Raw genomic sequence first — 22,210 nt, 5'->3', positions numbered from 1 at the left:
TATATATATATATATATATATATATATATATATATATATATATATATATATATATATATATATATATATATATATATATATATAAACAGCAATATATGAATGTCCAATATTAAAAAATGAAACTTCATATCCTGCGCAGACAGGATAACCTCAAACTACTCTCATTAGTTTCAAAATGTGAGGACTGTCCGCAAGTTTTTCCTACCCAGAGTCACTTACTGTGTGCAGCGATGATGATGAGCAGCAGCAGCGGCAGCATCTTGGTGGTGTTTTATGGTCCGTCGTGGTTCTGGAGTTTAGCTCTGAGGGGATTTGCTGAGTCTGGATGAGATAAAGTTTAACTGCTAACTCTCTACAGCCTCTTCTTCAAGTTTCATCTGCAGCAGGGGCTGTGGGCGCTCATGTGTGCTGGACAACTGACAGAGTGCGAGGGAGGGAGACGGGTTTACACTGTATACTCACACACACACACACACACACACACACACATACACAGGAAACATGAGCAGGACAAGAGTTTGTGTTTTGACCTGTGCCAACCATTAGGCCACTGAATACAATGACCTGTCAGATCTTTGTTCAAGAGCTTTCTGTTATTAAAATTTCTGCTCTAGGCTTTGCAAAAGCATGAGGAAAATCTACATTTATATCGAAGAAATCTACAATATATTGTATATAAGCATACAGTGTAAATTTGAAGGCCATTTAACTAGTGATGAACAATGCAAAGGACAGGGGCGGCTTTTAATCTGCAGACAAAACCACACAAAATATTGCCAAAGTTGAATATGCATAATATTAAAAATATTTCATAAAGTCAAAAACAAGGATGTCCTTTGTTGGCCAATATTGTGAGGATTTGGGTTTTCTGTGTTTATTTTTGCTTCTGTTCCTTGTGAGTATCTGTGTTGTCCTGTCAGCCCTTGATTGTTCCCAGGTGTGTATTTAAGTCCACCTGTTGTCTCTTGTCGGGTCCTCGTCTACTGTCGTCTTATGTCGTCTGTGTCAGTGTCAATCTGTCAGTCGTCACAGTAGAACTGGCTAAGTCCTGTGTCAGCGTCAGCTCTCGTTTTTCAGTCCTCTATCAGTTGCTACCGGAAATTAGTTGTGTGCTATTCTCTCTGCCGTGCCGCCTGCATTGGACTGTTTGAGCCTTATTCATTAAATTCATCATTTTCTTCTACAACCTGGGTCCTTGGCGTACATCCTCACTGCACCCCCAACCACACATCATGACAAATGTGTTTTTCAAACATGTTTGGATAAATGGATATTTTATATCACATCAGTTTAAGCAATACTTTGAAATTCACATAATGTAATGCAATAAAAGAAAAGAACAGGTAAAAAACATTTCTGTAAAATCACTTTTTTTTATTTTGTTTTGACAGAAACACCTTTATTCCCCTTAAATCAAACACCTGATTACTAAATGCATGACTGGAACATCATCGCTCAGCATTTTTTATATATTTTTTTATTTAAAGCTGCAACATTTAGCTTGGTTTGTTCCTGCCTGCAGATGAGTGTTTCTCTGAATCTACAAGAATTTACAGGTTTTCTTTCTTCAAATTGCTTTTGAAAACTCTTGGTTTTTCATAACATTTCACAAAATATCACAGCACCTAAGAAAAGTGCTGTGATATTTGTGAGAGTTTTAAACATCAAAAACATAAGAGAGCAACAACAAAAATAAATATGAAGAAAAACATGCGATCCCGCCATAACCCACCTTCCTCCCGCTGCCATGGCTCAACCCTACACCAAAAGCACTCACTTTAGCGCCCTAAATCTGGAAAGAAATTTTTAAAAAAGTAATTACTTTTGGAAAAAAGTCTCAGTGTGCACTTAATTTTCTCTAACTTCACAAAAACATTCTAGGACTTCCACTCCAGGAAAAGCTGAAGTTTGGCCACCAGAGACAGGAGAGTAACAACTTCCCTGTGGGTGAAATTTATTTGGTTCGAGCTCCCAGAGATGGTAATCGACGGACCAGGCTCTGGACATAGTCCCATCACACAAGACATTACCTTTCGCCAGTCCAAAAATTGGACTTAATGACTTAAACGGCATTCTGAGCGTATTCAATGTTCTCTTTTTATTTTTAAATTTTAGACAACCTACATTTGTAATGATGAACCCCTTGCACTGCCTTAAGCTGACTAAGTGAGAGGTGAGCACAGGAGGAGATTTTACAAGTCTTACCTAAATTCGTGATTCATCATGAAGGTTGTGGTTTAGCACACACTCCCACACACACCTGATTTTGGAATTTGAGTCATCATTGAAGCCCATGACGCCATTGTGAATCTGTGAAATGCCTCCTTTATGCTGCACATCAAATGTGAGCACAGCTTCCCACGGCTGGCGAGGTGGAACAGAAGACGCGTATGGAAACCCTTCAGTAAATCTCTGCAATTTCTCACAAAACCACAATTTTCGTGTCAAAACATCCAACACGTTCGTCATACGGTGTGATTCTGTTTGATCCAGTTAAACATTCATGTAGCATTCACACAAAGAAACTGGAAGAAAAAACAAAATCACCAACATTACGTGACACTGAATGCTCAGACCAGTGGATTTATTTATTTCTCGTTTTTTTTGTAATTACATGATTACATGATGGGCCCGACTGTCTAAGCAAATGTTTCCTCTGACAGCAGAAAACCAGTCGGCATATTGGTACGTTGTTATGGATTATAATCTTAGCTTGGTGAGGGTGTTTGTAGAAATTTTAATAAAAGTGGCAAATGACGCCTTGAGGAATGTAGTTTTTCCTCAGATTTGTGAGTTTAGTATCCAGCTATTAAACATAAACAAATAAGGTGAAAATGTTTTTTTTTTCATTGACAATATTAAGCTAAAAGTTCATGCAAGTCTATATAAGTATGAGGAGTTTTCTGTCTAATAACAAGGATCTACTCTGATATATTGAGAAAAATCATAATGTAGGTCACTATAAGTATGAGGCAAAGTGACCCTTTGAGGTTGATTAGGTTTCTGTAACTTTTAAAGTTAGTCTTATTAACTTTGACAACATTTTCTGCCTCAAGTCAACAACTTCAGCTGAAACCATCTCCAGTCCTTACTCTGAAATCCACATTGCTCCACTCTCCATGTTCCAGCAGCAGGACATGCTCAGGCAGTTTACTTTCACGTGCATCTTTATTGATTTCCATCTTGCTAACCAGGCCCCGCGCTTGATACCGACACGCTCCATGCGGGACATGTTGCTGGGGGAGTTTGTGCGACAAATTCTGCAAGCCGACAGCCCCGTTTTGAGAAACAACAAATGTTATCACATTTTGTTTTGATTATCCTAAAGCACACAGAGAGCAGCCCCCTCCAACTATAAGCGAGCAGGGATGTCACAGAAGGTCTCCTCCATGTGTCGAGTGTCGGATGAGGTGCGGAGATGAGACAGCTGCCGTTGAGCCTCCGCGTCCTTGGCTATAAGGTTTCTAACCAGCAGCAGTCGCACAACAGCACATTGTTGCTCGTGTGCACACATGCTTACACTTGTGGCCACATGCACGCTCAAAGACACACGGTTATAAGCCCCACACGCCGACACGTGTGCGAAGGCGCACACAAGAGAGGGACAGTGAAACGCTGTCAGCTAAAATCTCAGCTGCAGCACCTGTTCACAATCAGCAGTCCCAGCTGTTCGGCTCTGAGCAGGACGCGCTGATGTCATGTAACACACAGTGTGACACACTGACACAGACACATGTGTGCCACACTGCTCCCTGTCCGCCGCTCACTTGACATGTTTGGCATAAATGAACTGTCTTGAGGTAAAGCTGCTCGTAGTATGAAATGTCTAAGAGTTGAGTTTAAACCAGCAGTGCGACTTCAGTCGTCGCTTCGACAGCCGCCTTCATTAAACTTTGCTGAAACGAAACGCTCTGGAGCCCAAATTATAGTTGTTGTTTTTTTCCCCAACAGAACTTTAAACTCTGTCTTAAAAACAAAATTTTGACTCAATTTAATTGTCTTTATCTCTAAAAAAAAACAAAAACATAATTTAGTACTTACTTTAACTATATTACAGATTTCGATGTTTTTTGCCAAAGTAATCTTGCATAAATGAAAATAAATTGGATGTAATAGTAACATGTTTCCTTGCAGAGAATTTGTGAGCAAGCATATTTGTAAGATTTCTTTTAAATCTTTATCACACACCTGCATGTGGTGCTAACACAGTTATTTTTGGTAAAGAGGTTGAAATGTAAGCCTTAAAAAGCAAAGGTTTAAGTTGTGTCAGAACTTTTTGATTTACTGGACTAAGTGGGCTTTGTTGAAATTTCTGTGCAGTCTAATAATGTTTCCAGGACCTTTAGAAGTGAAACAAGCCCACAGCATCACGCATCCTCCACCGTACTTAACAGTAATAATTCAGCTTACTCATCCTTTATTTTATACCAGATCTACCTGGAATGTTTGTTGTTATTTATGTTATTTGATGACCCCAAAACACCTTACTATCCGCCTCACAGTGCATGACAAGATTAATTTGGGTCCTCATCCATCCTCAATGTAGACATTAACCTAAGTTGCATCCTATTTATGCCCACGAGAAACTAAAAACGAACAGTTCAACATTAGAAACTTTTAACCAGCAGCGTTCACATACTCCTGGCCGGTTATCTCTACGGGATTTGTGGCAACAAAAACACAAGGAATAAAGATAGTCAGGCCACGAGACAGGTAGTTAATTATTATTTTTTATTTGAAGGTCAGAGTCCAGCTTCAGATTACCAGTAAACCGATTTGCTTCCTTGGAAGTTATGATCAAAATTACCGTAGTTGTCCTTTTTAAAAATCACTATTTTCATACAAATTTCTAAAAGAATATTCTGAATTTTATGTCAAAATCTTTCCAATTCTTGCACAAGACTCATTTTTTTTCTGCAGTCTTTATAAACAACTAGCATTTTAATGCTAATGTTTAAAAGCTCCAAATACTCCGAGTTTGTGTTATCAATCAGTTTGTGCATGCAGGAGTTTTTGTCTTTATTCAGAAAGTGTAAACTTTCTCCCCTAATAACTGTGTCTGAACCAATGCCAAGAGGAAGCAAAAACTGGAAAAATATGTGGCCCTTTGACAAAATCAGGTCAGGGTTATAAGGTTTATGATTTACATGGAGAAATAAAAAATAGGAGGCAGGATAAGGGCTGTTTAAAAAGATCGGAAGAACAGAATCAAGTTATTGTTCAAGTCAGAGAGCAGAGAGACAACATTTGAAACGGTCTCAACCTGGAATACTGAAGCACATTTTAGAAATCAAAGATGAAGACGCTGGTGCTGCTCTTCGTGAGCGTTACAGGTACGAGAGTTTTAATTTTCAGAGGAGAGGAACGGATTCAATCCTTTCCTGTCTGTCTGGGCTGTTTACTCACGAGTTTTTCTTACTACACTTTTCTAGTCAGCGGAGTTTTGAGCTGTTTTTCGGTAAAGACTTCTGTCAGAAACGTACTGACAGTGTAATGTTAGTTTAGTTATTCAACAGTGAAAGGTACAGAGGCTGTACTGCTTCGACAGCATCTATAAAAAGAATGGGTTATTTTCCAGACACCTTCCCTCACCGATGAAGGGTCAGAGTTTCATTTTATTGCAGTGACTCCAAAAGTTTCTCTCCGATCAAGCATGTTCAAAACCGATTTAATATCAACGCCAAAAGGATGGCAGTGCTTCTAAAACATGTTTTCATGCCTCTTAACTTTATTTTTGATTATTTCACACTACAACCACAAACTACAATCTATTTTGTTGGGATTTTATGAGAAAGCTATAAACCCTTACAGTCTTACGTCACTTACTGAAAGAGTCTCTTTGAAAGCAATTTGTTGCAATAGGCTTTAGTTTAGAGGAAAAGGGTGAAAATGGTAAGCATATCTTTTCTCCACCTCCCAATGGTGAATTATTTTCTGTTGGCTTTTCATCCAAAATCCACCAAAAAAATGTACTGAGGTTTTCAAACATAAATGATATTCTGACATCTTATAGCCCTTTATCAACAGCCATTTATTCTGTTAATAACCTCTGCTTTTTTGCTTTTTTTTTCTGCCAATATTTTCACAATTTTTGTTTACAGTGGCTCTGGGGATGCCAGCAGTTCCACAAGATCCAGTTCCAGAAGAGAAAAGTCAGCCGCCGGTGGCCGGGGACTGGGTACCCGTCCAGGGTCATGTGGTGGTGGAGCATCCTGCCCCGCAGGTTTTACCTGACCCCAAAGAGCAGCAGGAGAAAACGGCTCCGGCAGAACAGAAAGAGAAAGAGGCTCAACCTGAGACCAAGCTGGACGAGCTGCAGGTGGAGGAAGAGTTGGAACCAGAACAAGAACCAGCAGCACCAGAGGGAGAGGCAGAGCCTGTAGAGGGTCCCGACGTTCAGGTGGCGTCTGAAGTTAATGTTGAAGTTGAAGGACAACCTCAATATGAACTGGAGGAAGAAGAGGAAGAAGAAATCGGCCCTGGTTTTAAGGTGCGATCAGCGCCCAGGGTAGACGCTGGAGCTCACATGGAGCTGGAACCAGAAGAGACACCTGAGTTAAACGAAGCTCCAGAGACATTTCAGGCACAAGCGGATGGAGGAATTGGTCCGGAGATGGGAGTTGAAGAGAGGCACATAGACATGGAGGGGAAACCCCTGGCTGTGATGGAGTTGGAGCCGCTGGACGATGCCGACATGCCTGCAGAGGAAGCGAGTGAGATGTCAGAAGAAGAAATGGCTTACAGAGAGGCTTTTCAGGAACAGGATCCTGCTCCTGCTGCTGCTGAACCCTTTCCAGAGGAGGAGGAAGAAGAGGAGGAGGACAAGGTAGACGGAGAGGAAGATTTGAAGCAGAAATATGAAAATAATGTTCCAGATGAGCAAGAAATCATGGAGCTGGAGCCTGAGTTAACGGGAGAGCAAAATCCAGAAGACGCACCAGATGCTGCGGTTCTGGTTGAGGAACCAGCGGAACCAGCGGACCCAGCGCCGCAGCAGGCGATGCCTCTGTCAGAAAACTATTTCCCAGAGGAAGAGGCAGGAATGGAGATGTATGCGAGGGATGGAGCGCCAGAGCAATTCCCAGAGGAGCAGGGAATGGGAGATGAAGGTCTTCCAATGATGATGGGAGATGATTCACAAAGGCAAGGTGAGTGGAGATAAAACATTATTCATTTAAACAGCACACTGGCACTGATGAGTTTTATTTAAGATTTCAACTATTGTGTATGTTTAAGAGCTTAATTCAGTTATTATAGATGAGTTTGCATAAAGGAATTTATTTTTTGTTCCTTTTTATTTAAATATAAAACAGAATAGCTTCACAGATAAATAAAATATGAGATATGTGGATTGGATTATTTCTGGATTATTTCGTTTGCAGTTTCATATAGAATAGAATAGAATAGAATAACATCTGTACAAGAGCAATGAAAAACAGTTACTGTATCAGTTTTCTGTATAGCAGCCCATATTATTTTAAAAGAAAGGTGCACAAGCTTATATTTTCACATGGCAGACTATCAGATCTTAGATTTTAAGACAGGGCATAGAAACCCACAGAAATTAATGTAAATGAAATGTTTAAATTTTTTTAATTATCCTGCAATTAAGGAAATCTTGCATTTTTCTTTTTTGCCACAGGGGAGCGCTATTGTACAGGTATGATCGTTGATGGGAAGTGTTACCAGTTCTTCAAAGAACCACTCAATTACGAAGATGCCGAGGTATTATTAACACATCATTTCTTCCCGTTGAAATTATTTATGCTTCAAAATTTCTTTACAAAATTAAGACGATCCCACACAACATTCCTCTGTCTGTTTATTTTTCCTCGTAGTTCTTTTGCCAAGAACAATTTCCAGGAGGCCACTTAGGCGCCATCACGACCCAAAACGTCCACCAAGAGCTGATGAGTCTCATACAGCAGAGCGGAGGATACACACGTACCTGGGTTGGAGGACGACGACTAGATGTGTGTATTACTCAGTCAGGAAATAACTTCATGTCTTGTCTTGCAATAATTACAGCTGCAGAACCTGCACAAGACTAAATGAGGCCCTGAGAGAGTTTTACTTAGAGGCTCGTTTTCAATGAAGCCTGTCAGCCACCAAACATCCTGTTACATTGTCCATGCTTGAGTTTTTGTGCTTTTTCTATTATTTTTTTGCATTCTGTATTATTCCAACTTCTCTTAAGTAAAATATTGCGTGACAGAATGTCTTGACAATCACATTGCTCTTCAAAAATATTCATTACGTGAAATTTAAGGTTAAAGACCTTCATTTTTGCCAACATTTTATTTGGCTTCTTTTTATATTTTCATTTTATTTATATAAATTCAATGCATTGTCAGATATACTGTTGTTGGTACATGTTGCCTTGCATTAAAAAGATTCTGGGTTCAAATCCAGCGTCTAAACAAACACAATACACACAAGCAGCAGAAATGAATTCATTATAGGTTTAAATTATTACTTTGCTAATGTTCAGTCTAAGGTTTTCTTCCGCATTCAAACTGTCCGCGCATTTGTCAACATGTCCTGAGATAACTTAGCTTAACTTTAACGGGAGGCCTTAATTTTTGGACCGGTTCTGCATCGTTCGAACGGTTCATTGTTCGAGTGGAGGAGCGACGGGTTCTCATGTGGATTTTGCTGCGTTGCAGAGACGCTTCATCTGGTTGGACGGATCCCGCTGGAGCTACCAGGACTGGCTCCCAGGCGAGCCAAACCACACAGCCGGAGTGGAGAACTGTGTGGAAATTCTGGGTAAGAGATGACCTGCTGGTCAGATTTGAGATTTTTATTGAGGTTGGAAATATTTTTTATTTTTATTTTAAATATTAAGAAGAAGAAAGAAAGAAAAGTTTTTAGGAACATGTTGAAATCTAAATTGAAACTGAACACAGAAATTCATATTGAATTTAATTAAAATCTTAAAGAAAAAGTTGCTTGATAGGGACATCTGAGATAAAGGAGCAATGTGGATATATGTAACTTTAAAACTGTGAAAGCGTTGAGAAGTAAGGTGGCAAGTTTTAGCTTAAGACCAAATGATTCACTTTTGAAAAAGTTTAGCCTCAATGGAGAGTTAAACTGAAACACAACTTAATTACAAGTTGTTTCCAACTAATATTAGTGCCTCACTATGCTGAAAAACGTTGTTGTGCTAAGGTTTCTCAAATTTTTAGCTTGTTTGGTGTAAAGCCTTATGAGGAGCGTATTGAAAACGCTTCACACTGACATATCTCCATAACCCATTTGCATCCTGCTCTGCCTCCTGTCCTGAACAATCCTCTCCATGTCCAGCGTAATTCACAGGGAGGATGTGACCTCCTGCTGTGACGCAACAGCAGCTGTAAAAAAATAAAAATAAGACTCCCTTCATGTCTGAAAAGCAGCTTGATTTCTACTCAGAAATGCAGGGCAAAAACCTTAAGTCCATAGCAGGTAATATAAAGATGTTAGTGGTGTTTAAAATGACTGTTTAATTTTTAAAATCAAACCACTTCTAACTTTAGCCAAGTAGCTGTGAGGCGGAGCGGCTAAACAGTGAGTTTAGCGTAAAGAAAATAAAGGAAGTGACATTCCCCTGTGGTTTATTGTCACAAGCTTTGCTGCTTCTTTAAGCAAACATATATTTTATTGATTTCTCACATATCCATGTGGGTGACAGCAGACGTGTGGACAGGATGAGAGCTAAAAACAGCGACATGAACAGATTTTCCCTCAGGTTGCCCTCCAAACATAGAAAGGTGAACTGTGTTTGATCGATTCTGCAAACTTACTTTATTGGATATAAGTTCCATAATTCAACACTGAATTTCAATCTCCATGTTGGATGAAGTTTAATTGGCTAATGTTGGCCACTAATGTCTACAAAACTAGCTTTAAGGAACAATAAATTGTTTAGATTTTTATATCTGGTCAAGTTGGTCTGTGTATTTATTTCAATTAATAAGTGAAATGATAGTTAACTGTCTTATTTACTCAAGTTAAAATATGATATTAAAATTTGCTTGACAGAGTGAAATACTTAAAATGTGACAAAAAAAAAAGGAAAAACAGAAGAAATGTGTATGGAGGCAAATTATTGTCAAGAAATAGTACATAATGGTTTATATTTTTTTATCTAAATATTAAAAGTTGCAGTAAAGGAAAGCTTAAATGTCTCACTTTTTACTCATGATTTGATTTTTGTCTGCTTTTGTTTCTTCAGGAAATGGAAAGTTTAATGACTTCACATGTTGGGAAGCTCAAGCTTTCGTCTGCTCCTACCCTGCTTTGTAAATTCAGAGGAAGAACAAACAAGCTACTTTACTTTTTTTTACCTGAATGTATGCTTAATTCAGAGTTTTATCCATTGCTTTGTGTCTGTATTTGTCAATTAGGAACAGACTTTTTGTACTAAACAATTAGTCTAAAAAGAAAAACAGATAAGTCAATATTTCAGTCAAAACCTTCTATGTTTTTGGTTTTTAGCTTCTGTCAATTGGGATTAGTTTGTAAACTGACAAACGATGTTGGGTTTGTTTTTATAAAATGGGTGAAGCACATTTAAAATGCTCCAATCATATTTCAGCAACGTTTGATTTAATGGTGTCAGCTGGTTGGGGTAAAAACTCGAATTATTTCTCCATGTATTTGTTTTTTGTTTTTTTTTTAAAAAAAAGCCTTTTGATAAAGAACAACTTCTTAACAGTGATTATATTGTTGTGAATACCAGCATAAGGTAGCATGTAATTACACTGTTATTGCATGTTTATAAGTGCATGTAAAGACCACTGTATGTTCAAGCATTAAATACAGTTCAAAAAACTATTATATTTGCTGTCAGAATAACATGAGATGCAATAAAAAAAACAATTAACAAGGATTTTTTTTCTCAATCTGTATAAATTAACGCATAATTTAATATTTATATAACCATGTTATTATGAGTGCGGTTTAGGGGAGTGAAGGTGATTTAATTACAACCTTCAGTTGTTAATCTCGTCATTTATAAAGTAAACTTTAAGGTTTTTCCATTAGTTTGCAGCTGTTTCTGATATCCTCAATTAGTTAAAACTATACATTGCCTATTAGGAAAGAGAGATGACAAATTTTAAATGTATGTCAAATGCAGTGAATTTAATAAATGACGTATTTGATGTAACTGCCAAGCAAAACACTAATAGTCCGTTTAACTCATTTAGACCAGTAGACCAGGTTAGGCCAGGTCTACTAGACGGTAGACCAGGTTCTGTTTGTTATAAACAGCCAGCTTAAAACTACGAGCGTTTGCAAACCTGATCACAAGCCGATCACACTCTTCTGCTAATAAAGCGTCTTTGTGCATTGAATATAAATCCTCGCCCTCCTTTTAAAATTACTGCGGATTAACACCCATTTACTGATATATTTACACTCCCCGGCTGCAAATAGAGCTACTATAAGCTCGCTGTGACTTACATGCTGCTGTGTGACTCATTTTCCACTGACCCATACACAATATTTTCCTGACCTTTGCACACAGAGATGAGGATTACAAACTCTAAGGTCTTTATCCTGCTGTTATATTTGCTGACTGCTCCACCTATGGATGCATGAATTATCACCACACACACGCACACACATGCACACACACACACACACACACGTTCTCACCACCATTCCTAATATTCAGATGACAGGGACTTTTGTCAACTATTGTTCAAAATGCCACATGGGTTCTCTCAGGCTTTCCGCTGTTCTCCTACCAGGAAAATTTATGGCTGCAGGAATTAAGAGATCATGGATAAATGTGCATGTGAGCTCTGCTACTCAGAGGAATAGCCCTTATAGCCTTAGTGTGCAGTAAGTATTTAAATAGCTCAGATTAATTTATGGACTCTATACATCATCGGAAAGGATTGTTTTTGTTGTTGTGAGTCAGGGAAATACACTGAATTTCACAGCAGAGATTATAAAGCGCAGAACAGAGAGCCATGTATTCCTCCTGTTGGGATCACGCCACTCTGCGGGGATGGAAATCCCCCCCCCCCATAATACCTTCACTGATCGTTAGTGTTGCTGTTTAGATGAAAGTGACTCACTGTTTGTGCTCACCATCTGTCAGTTCAAGCCATTTTCCAGCTTCATGCAGCACCGCCACCTGTTTGCCGGCTCCACTCTGTGTGTTTGTGAGCTCAATTCACCAAAGCTGTGAATCCTCCCACCTAACCCTGGACAGCCTGGCTTACAGCGCCGTCACCGAGTCCGTTCTCAGTCAGCAGGCTGGACTCTGCTGCTGGCAACATCACACGCAAAACAAGATTTAGGGAATTGTCTTTTAGTGTGTTTTAATGTACCAACACTTAACTCTTATATGTAATTGTAGCGTTAACTATTGGTCTGACAGCACTCGAGTATACCAATATTTTCTTTCTGGTATTTCTTGACTAATAAATGTCAACATTTATTTCTATTGGTTGAAGAACACCTGAACTTGTCTTTACCATTTTGAAGAGAAGCGAAATGGATCTCAGAGGAAACGTCCCTTGTGTTTTATGGACAGTGTGTCTCTGCGCCAGAAAATTTCTTTATAATATCTGCGAAACCTCCTCTTGCAGAAGCCCATTTATCACCCAGTTATTTCATTTAGGCCTGTGGCAGCAGGGAAACGCTTAAAACATGCAGGACCGGGTTGACAGAATTGACAAGCACCGTCCCAGACTTTCTGATAAGCCATAAAAAGTTCAGTGTAAAAATGAGAAATGCTTTAGTTGCAATCAGTGGTAGAGAAATGATTAGAGATACTGATAAGCATGGTAAAAAACAATTTCTGAATGTGGGATTTGTTTAGAAAAAAAAATACATCTTTCTTTAATAGCGTCACAGCACAGTATGGAGGATGAAAGGCCTCTTTGCCATCACCCTAATCGTTTTTTTCTCACCACAGATTATAACAGTCAACTCAGGACTCCAGTTGGGCCACTCCAAATATATATATATATATATATATATATATATATATATATATATATATATATATATATATATATATATATATATATATATATATATATATATCAACAGATATAAGCTCTTTTAGAAAGAAAACTTCGCACCATAATCTGCCAACATAAATCTTTGCTTTTAATTTTTACGTTTAGAGATCCAAATAAAGTTGTTTAAATAATTAGTTGACCAAACATTATTTTTTTGATCTGGTTGCCTCCATCTTTTGTGAGCAGGTTTGCACTAGAAGAAGGGAATAATTACTGCATGACACACATTATTAAATTTAAAGGCGCAATAACTCGCATATCGTCAAGCCAATCAAGAGAACATATTGGGACTGTTATAAAACGACAGAAGATGTGAGGAAGAGGATGAAAGGTGGAGGCGCATGGAGAAGGTTTCAATCATTTAGTGCTTAAATCTTCTGCACGTGTGCGGCATAGCAGAGGATTGCATCACACGATGCAAGCTGCTGTTGAAGCGTTGGGAGGGGTCCCTGGCATAGACCCCTGCTTCCCTCAGAGGCAGGTCACAGAGTACAGATGATGCCGTCTCTATAAAGACATGAACTCAACCCACAAAGGTGTGCACTCTGTGGCAAAAAAAATAAATAAATTAGAAGAGGAGGATACCGCTTCCTGAAGGTATGTTTCACATTTTCTGAAATTTAACATTTCAACTAATAATTTTCCTTCCACCTACTGAGATGGCTAAAGAATGACACCATATGTGTTTTGCATTGGAAAAAAAAAATACCTGATAGTATTAGAAACTACTTTCCATACTTGTTCTGAACTTTAGCAGATTGTAATTTCTTTAGAAAACTCTGCATTAGCTCTGGTTGCCACATCAGATAATAGAGGAAATCTTTGTGCTGTTCTCATCTCTCAGCACTGTTCAGAAGACATGGAAGGATTGCTATCAACCAGCCAACCTTTTCTACCAAAGAATTCGGAAAGCAGAAGGAAAGAAATCATGAGTCATGATGAGAAACTGCAGAGCAAGGAAGAAATGACCGATCTGGGTAAACCACAATTCACCCTACCACGACAAGTTGTCACTGAAAAGAACAGAGAACTATTTTTATACAGTTACTTCATTACAAAGCTTGACCAACGCAAATATATAAATGTATCTGATGTCTTGTGCTGAAACTTTAACAGACAAAGATATGATGACAAGAGAGGGTCTGGACAGGAGGAATGTCTGGGAGCCGAGCCTTTACTATCCCCTGGGAAAGGAGTCCTTTCATTTTGTTGGTCATGAAATCAACATCCGGGAGTCTACGGACTCATACGGAGCTCTGATTTGGCCTGGGGTAAGTTCTTCCATCACCACTCTGCAAATTCACTGGACAACAGTGGCTTTTGCATGAATGGTTCCCTGAGTGAGGCATGCTTACTGCCACCCACCAACCAATCAAAATACAGGAGATTGTCTACATTTTAGGAAGATGCAGTGCAAATTCATACAAAGCAAGTTAAATAGTCACACTATTCTCAGCAGCAATGGGATGGCAGATGTCCATTGACTGCACCGGTACAAAATGTGCACCTAATTTGTTTTTTATTTTATATTTGTGTGGCCTTCCTCTTTCTGATGCCACTCTGGGCAACTATAGCTACCTTGTCCATATTAAAAATTGCCACTGCTGATAAATGTAAAAAACACAATTAAAAAAAATGTCTCTTTTTATAGGCAATAGCTCTCTGTCAGTTCTTAGAAAACAACCAGCAACAAATGAACCTGATGGACAAAGCAGTGCTAGAGCTCGGAGCTGGAACGGGCTTACTCTCCATAGTGGCAAGTTTGTTAGGTGAGTTTGTGTTTACATGGTTTGAACGGTAATAAATTATTTTTAAATTCTTGAAAAGGGATGGATGGATATTGTTAAATTTTAGTTGTTTTTATTGGCTGATGCATTTTTATTTATTTATTTATTTATTAATTTATTTATTTGCGTGAATGCTTTAGCTTTGTAGCTAATTTTAGCTTTAATGTGGGTAAATTTTTTGGCGTGAATGTTTTAGCTTTGTAGCTAACTTTAGGTTTAATATAGGTTTATTTTTTGGTATGAATGTTTTAGCTTTGTAGCTAATTTTAGCTTTAATGTAGGTTTGTTTTTTGGTGTGAATAGCTTTGTAGCTAATTTTAGTTTTAATGTAGGTTGTTGCGTACTGCGTGACGTCAGTTACATCAGATCAACATGCTAGCGATAGCCTGCATGCTATTATAAGTATTTTAGCTAGCTTCAGTTTTTTTTTGTTTGTTTGTTTTAGCTCAGTTTAATTTACAAACTCTGCTTGCACATTAGGTAGAGTAAACGTTTGAAACTTTTACTCCACAATTTTATATTTAGTGGCTCACATTTAGTGACCCACAATTTTTGACATATTAGCTAAAAAACTATAACACACACGCAGCTCTTGAACAGATGGCCTTACAATCTAGCGTTGTAAGCAGTCAAACTGGACAAATTTATGAGACTCCATAGCTGGGATTTTTACGTTGACTTAAAGTTTTCACTCATTTTCAGCAGTTTTTCAATACAAGTTTTATACAGACTGTTTTGCTTTTTCTGCTGCTTCTCCTTATTTTTCATATTTCTGCAATTCTTCTGCGGTTGACTTCAAACGCTTCTGCAATTTTCACCAAACACATTAAGCTTACAGCTGAATTTTCACAAGCAATGCAAATTTTTCTACTTTTTCTTTTCTTTTTTTTTTACATTTTTGTATATTTTAAAAGTATGTCACTCAAAAATGTCTTATGTCTCCAACAGGTGCCTGGGTGACGGCTACTGATTTGCCTGACATCTTGTCTAATCTGTCCTTCAACCTTCGCCGGAATACCAAGGGCCGTTCCCGCTACATCCCTCAGGTGGCTGCCCTCTCCTGGGGCCAGGAGCTGGAGCGAGACTTCCCCTTCCCGTCCTACCGCTACGATTATGTGCTTGCAGCTGATGTGGTGTATCACCACGACTTCCTTGAGGAACTGCTGAACACTATGCTTCACTTCTGCAGACGAGGGAGCGGGACGACCCTGCTTTGGGCGAACAAACTTAGGTTCCAGTCAGACCAGAGGTTCACAGAGTGCTTTAAGAGCAGCTTCAACACAACGCTGCTTGTTGAGGTACCGCAGGAGAATGTGTGTATATACAAGGCCACAGCAAAGGAGTGAACAAATGAGATGTAAAAGCTGGAAACTAGTTTACAAACTTCCTAAATTTATTTGTCTTTTGTTGGTTTAAAGGAAATGTTTGGCTTGTTCCGTTATCATACAGTTCATATTTTCCAGTAATGTCACATGAAATCAAATCACTGTAATACTTTCCAAGTACCCTTTTGGTTTTGATACGGGCCTGTATGACATTCCTTGACTGGAGTATAAACACCATATTGCAAAATGCAAAGTTCCTGACACAAGATTTCATATGAATAAACTAGTTTTATTTTAATCTTTTTAAACATTTTCTACTTCTGAACAATATATATATTTTTAAGAAATAATTAGTTTCCTATTATTTACCTCAGAAAAAAACCAACCCGACACAGTGCTTCATTCACAGTTATTCATTATAAGTGACAATAGTTGATCAATAAATAAATGTTTATGAAATATTTAAAAACAAGCGTGAAAGTTTGAGCTTTTTGGGCCTGGTAGCGTGGAATAAAATCAGTTTTATAATTTGTAAAGAAGAAAAAAACACATTCACATAAATGGCATATGCTCTATAGCAGCATGTTGACAAAAAAATAAAAACAAAGCTTTTGAAATGTTCGGAAAATTACTGACAGCACCAGATGCATAATTACTAAAACTCTATTAATGGGATTTTTAAAAACGCCTTGTGTGAATTCAGCACACGACCACATGAAATGAAGTTACGTTGTTTGGAATTACTAAATGAAGTCCTCTCCAAATTCAAGCTTCGCCTTTATTTTGTCCTTTGCATTTCCAGGAAAGGAAAACAGTTCAAAACTTTCTCCATCTGTAGTCAGAAAGCTCAGAAGACACTTTTGTCCTTCATGGGGGGCTTTAACAACACCTCTTCTACAGAAATACAAGTCTATTAACTGCATTTATTTTCAGTTTGTGTCCACGACTTTACGATATGCAGCAGGTCGAGGACTTTGGCTGCTCCAGGATGGACTCTCTGCGGAGATCGTTTGGGATGGTGCCTTCAGGTCCCCAGAGGTTCAGCTCTCCGTAAATGCCCATGTCAATCATCTCCTCTTGCCAGGGGATCGAGATGTTGCCTGTAGCAAACTCGTCGAAAAATGTCTTATCGGGATCCTCCAAAGCGACACCCCTCACCGAAGAGAAAGCCCCGACGTCATCCAGATCCTTGGCGTAGACTACCTTAGGGTCGGGGACGAAAGGAGGCGGAAGGATACCTGAGGGGTTCAGAAAAAAATCGATGAGTTAAAGCTTTGCTAGTGCCTACTGAGACTTTATAGCGTTAGAAAACCATTAATGAATGTTTGAATGTTTTGACATTCTGTTACATTTGAATTACCAACACATAAAAACTTCATAAACTCTGGAATTTTATGTGATAATCAGTGGACAATTGTGAATCAGAGGGAAAATGATATATTTACAGAATAAAAATCTGAAAAGTGTGGCATGCATTAACATTTAACCCCTTATACCTCTATTTGTGTTGTTTCGTTGTTCTCCACCAGTCTCAGGTCTTTGGCACCGTCTTTCAGGTTTTCTTTACCAACTTTATAAACTTTAGCATATTTTCTTTCCACACTGAAGAAAATTATCCTCTTATTATGATTCTGCCACCATCATGTTTCATGGTGGGGATGGTGTGTGAGCTCTACTCACTAGTTATTGACCTCTGAAGGCAGTAGTTGCATTGAAATTTGTTTAGGGACATCAGAGTAAAAGGGGCTCAATATATATGTATGCCAAATGGTTTAGATTTGCACTAACATTCATCTATTTCTTTCCACTTCACAATTAGGTAATAGTTTGCGTTGGACTATGGTATAAACACACAACTATACAATTCTCTGTATTTGTGGTTCTCGTATGTCAACTCAAGAAACGATCGAAGGCTGCGTACCTGCATTGAGTTTCCTCCAGTTAATGTCTTTGAAAAAAGGATGCGCTCTGATTTCGTCGCAGCATTCGTTCTTGAACCCCATCCTCTGATCGACCTCTTTCGCCAGCAGCCCGTCACACAGCGATTTCGCGTGTTCACTGAAGTTGTCTGTATAGGTCACCACGCGGTTCAGCATGCGCTCCTTCATCTCTTCTCTTTCAACCTGAGCAGACGACGAACAACCTCTCATCAGCTCGTTTATCCGATAAAAACTCCAACATTTCCACACGAGTCGACAGCCGCAGCTGCCAAAAACAGCCTAACCTTTTCTCCTCGGTTTCTAAACGGATTCTTAGCTGCGATAAACTCGTACAGAGTCACCCCCAAGGTGAAGTAGTCCACCGAGCTGTCATATTTATCTCCTTTCAGCATCTCTGGAGCCATGTAACCTGCAAGAGGAAAAATAATCAGGACAGGCCATTATAGTTATAGAGACACAAATATGGTGGCAGTAACAACGACCGTGACACTTGCACAGAAAAAACTTTAGGTGGTCATAAATGGAGACAATAAGAAGGTAAAATTAGACTGACCTGGTGTTCCAGCGTAGCCTTTGGTCATTGTTTTGCCTTCTTTTAGCTCTACAGCAAGACCCAAGTCAGATATACGAACATTACCTGTTTAAACAAATTAGAATCAAATTAATAGAATACCACATAAAATTTAACTTTTTTTTTTTTTTGGACTTAGAATTATGTTATTGTTGTTGCACAAAGACACAACAGTGAAACTGGCAATGAAATGTCATCGCCTGGCAACCGGAAAGCACAAATCACAAGTGTGTCTATAAATACATAAATATACAAATAATAATATATTACAAAATATGAGTAACTTAGCACTTTCACAAAGTCTTACTGATGGCATTGTTGAGCAATCTGACGGCCAATGGGAGGCAACTATTTCTGAGTCCGGCTGTTCGACAGCGGACTCTACAGAATCTTCTGCCAACCGGATGACCAGAGCGTGGAGAGGATCGGTGTGATCTACAAGCACTGAGGTTTCATTAAGGGCATTTACCATCATTGTCAAGCAGCACATTTTCTGGTTTGAGGTCACGGTAGATGATTCGTTTCTGGTGGAGATGCTCCAGACCCTGGATGATCTGAGCGATGTAAAAACAGGCTCTGGGCTCATCAAACCCCGGGTTGTTCTCATCCACCAGGTAGACGTGGTACCTGAACAGAGCAAACAGCAGAGGACGACTCTTCACATGTAAAGAACGCTGCTAAACATTATATTGTGTACAGATGGATATTATAATACCCATTGATATTTATCATGTATTTTAATTTAACTTAGTGAATATGACTTGAAAACTTTTTTTTTTTTTTTAAAGTCAAATTTTCTGGAAAAGCAGAATTCGAACTTGTTTTCAACTGTAAATGACGATAAGAGGTCAGCGCTTTAGGAGAACCCACAAAACATTACGCGTCCTCTTAAAATGGATGCCTTGTTTTGCCTTCATAAAGCATTCCTTTGGGGACGTATTTGCATGAACCGATTCTGAACTTGTGCCCTTCTGCTTGGCATTAATGTTGCCGAGATCCTTCATCTGAGTAACATGAGTTTGGATTTTATAAGCAAGCAAAAAGATGCGAGAAATAAATTCATGCACAGAAGTTAGAGTTAAATTACACTTGGTATTATTGGTGAAGTTTCATCTCGCCTTTTTTAAGCCATTCCTTTCACATCAAGTTATTCTTATGTTGAAAAAGTGGGCTAAAAAAACTGTGTGTGGTTTGCATGGTGAATTTACTTGAGGTCTCCTCCATTCATGATGGTCATGACCAGACAAAGCTCGTCCTTTGTCTGGAAGGCGTAAGCCAACGAGACAATAAAGCGACTGTGGACCTTCTCCAGAATCCTCTTCTCCACCATTGCCCCCTACAGGGATAAAACACGGGAGGCGATTTTAATAAAAGGAGATAAGTGACGTTAAACAACAAAAAGCTACAACGGAGCCTTGTGCATTAGTTCGAGGGTCTGTGCCATTTTTTTTTCGGGAGGAAGTAGGACGTGCATTTTGCAGGATGACCTCAGCCAAGTCAAGGGCAAGATATAACTGCAAGGAGTTCCCTTCAGAGGAGCTTTTCAGTAAAGCCCCCAGTAATCACTCTATCCCTGTCTCAGTGTTTAATTCTGCAGGCTAAAGCCAAACGAGACAGAGGCAGGGACAAAGATGATTAACACCCCTGCAGCCTGGCAAGCACAGAACACTTTTGCTAATACATAAAGCCAAATTAATACCTTTATTATTCACTTCTTTGGAACAAAAAGCACCCAACAGGGCGTCTAATTGAATGTAATGCCTGACAAAGTAAAGAAACCAGTGATAAATTCATGCAACAAAACGCTTTATGCGTCGAAATTGTCATAAATCGTGCAGTCTGCTGTGTGGGAAAAATAAACTTTCACCAGTTCCCACTTTTGCATATCTAATTGAAGAGGAGGAAGTCTGATGTTTGCTTAACTGTAAAAGAGTCATAAATATATGCACAGCTGAAAATGTTGCACAAGTAAAAGTCGGTGTCGTCATAGCGTCAGTGTTTGCATTGCCTCAGTCTAGGGACGTCTTGGTTGCAACATCATCCAACGTTTCAGGTGCTGTGCATTCACTATCCATCACTATCTGTTATGACGTGATCGAGTTCTTGCAGATCAGTCACACAGTGTGAGGTGCAGACTATCTGATGATGTGAAAACTTTGATTTTGACAGAATTTGTTATCCTTTTCTTAAAAAATAAGATGAAACTTTTTCTTCTGGTGCTTGACGTTTATAGATTTTACATACTTTATTTTATTATAATCATCAACAAAGAAGATAAAGTCCTTTTTCTAAATCGACTCTAAAGACATTGTGTGTTTTCAAAGCCAGCTGAGCAACAGACAGAGAAAAAAAAGTGCAGGGTTTTCACCTCATAGCCTTTCCTCTTCTTCAGCCTCTTCTTGTTGAGTTTCTTACATGCGTAAAGTTTCCCGGTGGCCTTCATCTGACAGGCAGACACCTCGCCGAAGCCACCTTTCCCCAGCACACGGAAGTCCAGGAACCAGTCCGCATCCATGGGCTGCATCTCCAGCCACTTCCACTGCAGGAACCTCTTCAGGTACATGCTCTCCAGATAGAACGTGTAAGGGGCCTCTCGGAGGTACTCCAGCGTTTTGGCCAGCGATGCAGAGAACAAATCGTCCCCTACAGCCTCCAGGTTTTCCTTTACCTTGGCTATGATGTCCTCAGGAAGGTACGGGCAGAAGTGTTTGGCAGATGGGTCCATGTACCTCTGGACAATCTTGGAGGCTTTCTTTCCTCTGTCGGAGTCCTCTGCCAGGTCATAGTCCTCGATGTCTTTCCACAAACGACAAGCGCCGTGATACTCTTTATTCGCTTCCAAAAACTCCCTAAAGAGGCGTTTGCCGATCGGCTGTTCCACGCAGACCGAGTCAAAGGCCAAATCGAGGGTGTCCCTCAGGCCCTCGCAGATGGTGATGTGGGGCAGTTTGAGGCGAGCGTGGTACTTCTTATCCCGCGCTGCTGCAGGGTTGGAGCCATCGATGCTTCCACGTGCGTTGATGTACGCAGAATTTGCTACCACAGTGGTCAGTCCTCCAATATCCATGTTGAGGGCAAGTGAGTGTTAGGCAAAGGAGAGGGAAGACATTGCAAATAGAGAGCGGAGGCAGATGATGTTTGCTAATAATTACTCTCCAAAAGTGAGGGTGGAAAAGGGGAAAAAGGAGCGAGGAAACAGGAGACAGAGGAGTTGGTAGAGGGAGCATAAGAGGGGGAAATGCAACTCAAGAAGACTGCAGCATACTTTGAGGGACTGTGCTACACAAATACACACACACACAGGAACACACACACACCTGAGTCAACACCTTTCAGTAATCCATTAAAACCCCGATGCCCCAGACAAAGTGTGCGAGCACCTGCTGGAACAGTACAACTCCAGAACCGTCTGCAGGAGTCAACCGGTGCAAGTGGGCTCGACTCATTTCGCTGTAGTTTGAAAAAGGAAAAAGGTCTAAAACCGAATGAGGCTGACTATGAACAGAAGTTGTTTGTTGCTAATGCTTATCCTAATTAAAGAGTAAAAGGAAAACAATGC

At 39.4% G+C, this 22,210-nt stretch overlaps 4 protein-coding genes across 4 annotated transcripts in view; 2 read left to right on the top strand and 2 right to left on the bottom strand.

Annotated features, from left to right (window-relative positions):
* The window catches only part of jam2b (junctional adhesion molecule 2b), a 16,692-nt gene extending 16,266 nt beyond the window's left edge, over positions 1–426 (bottom strand). The window contains exon 1 of the mRNA XM_015045524.1: positions 220–426. Coding sequence (XP_014901010.1) covers positions 220–259 — 40 coding nt within the window. The 5' untranslated portion in view covers positions 260–426. The remainder of the gene's footprint in view (positions 1–219) is intronic.
* Positions 427–5,240: 4,814 nt separating this feature from the next.
* Positions 5,241–10,876, top strand: LOC106955380 (brevican core protein-like). Its single transcript, XM_015045526.1, has 6 exons — positions 5,241–5,333; positions 6,102–7,148; positions 7,643–7,725; positions 7,839–7,973; positions 8,667–8,769; positions 10,220–10,876. The coding sequence occupies exons 1-6, from the start codon at positions 5,297–5,299 to the stop codon at positions 10,288–10,290; spliced, it is 1,476 nt and encodes a 491-aa protein (XP_014901012.1). The 5' UTR covers positions 5,241–5,296; the 3' UTR covers positions 10,291–10,876.
* A 2,288-nt stretch (positions 10,877–13,164) lies between these two features.
* mettl21cb (methyltransferase 21C, AARS1 lysine b) lies at positions 13,165–16,609 on the top strand. Its single transcript, XM_015045523.1, has 5 exons — positions 13,165–13,625; positions 13,873–14,005; positions 14,145–14,299; positions 14,680–14,797; positions 15,764–16,609. The coding sequence occupies exons 2-5, from the start codon at positions 13,888–13,890 to the stop codon at positions 16,159–16,161; spliced, it is 789 nt and encodes a 262-aa protein (XP_014901009.1). The 5' UTR covers positions 13,165–13,625; positions 13,873–13,887; the 3' UTR covers positions 16,162–16,609.
* Positions 16,610–16,898: 289 nt separating this feature from the next.
* On the bottom strand, positions 16,899–21,949 carry LOC106955376 (rhodopsin kinase-like). Its single transcript, XM_015045522.1, has 7 exons — positions 21,020–21,949; positions 19,860–19,987; positions 19,121–19,278; positions 18,634–18,717; positions 18,365–18,489; positions 18,062–18,263; positions 16,899–17,378 (listed from the first exon to the last, which is right to left on the bottom strand). Exons 1-7 carry the CDS (start codon positions 21,716–21,718, stop codon positions 17,089–17,091), a joined length of 1,686 nt encoding a protein of 561 aa, XP_014901008.1. The 5' UTR covers positions 21,719–21,949; the 3' UTR covers positions 16,899–17,088.
* Positions 21,950–22,210: the final 261 nt, after the last annotated feature.

Source organism: Poecilia latipinna, unplaced genomic scaffold (assembly GCF_001443285.1).
Source record: "Poecilia latipinna isolate Pla-1442-1.1 unplaced genomic scaffold, P_latipinna-1.0 Scaffold730, whole genome shotgun sequence".
NCBI lineage: Eukaryota > Metazoa > Chordata > Actinopteri > Cyprinodontiformes > Poeciliidae > Poecilia > Poecilia latipinna.
Note: the sequence above shows the minus strand (reverse complement) of the source record. Positions and strands in the feature narration are given on the sequence as shown.

Excerpts from the sequence above, each read along its gene's own strand:
- LOC106955380 (XM_015045526.1), top strand. The coding sequence starts at position 5,297 with ATGAAGACGCTGGTGCTGCTCTTCGTGAGCGTTACAG. Across the intron at positions 5,334-6,101 it reads GCTCTTCGTGAGCGTTACAG|TGGCTCTGGGGATGCCAGCA; the intron begins GTACGAGAGTTT and ends TTTTGTTTACAG. Across the intron at positions 8,770-10,219 it reads GAACTGTGTGGAAATTCTGG|GAAATGGAAAGTTTAATGAC; the intron begins GTAAGAGATGAC and ends TTGTTTCTTCAG.
- mettl21cb (XM_015045523.1), top strand. The coding sequence starts at position 13,888 with ATGGAAGGATTGCTATCAACCAGCCAACCTTTTCTACCAAAGAATTCG. Across the intron at positions 14,006-14,144 it reads GGAAGAAATGACCGATCTGG|ACAAAGATATGATGACAAGA; the intron begins GTAAACCACAAT and ends AAACTTTAACAG. Across the intron at positions 14,300-14,679 it reads GAGCTCTGATTTGGCCTGGG|GCAATAGCTCTCTGTCAGTT; the intron begins GTAAGTTCTTCC and ends CTCTTTTTATAG.
- LOC106955376 (XM_015045522.1), bottom strand. The coding sequence starts at position 21,718 with ATGGATATTGGAGGACTGACCACTGTGGTAGCAAATTCTGCGTACATC. Across the intron at positions 19,279-19,859 it reads ATGAATGGAGGAGACCTCAA|GTACCACGTCTACCTGGTGG; the intron begins GTAAATTCACCA and ends TGCTCTGTTCAG. Across the intron at positions 18,718-19,120 it reads TGTGCTGCTTGACAATGATG|GTAATGTTCGTATATCTGAC; the intron begins GTAAATGCCCTT and ends TTGTTTAAACAG.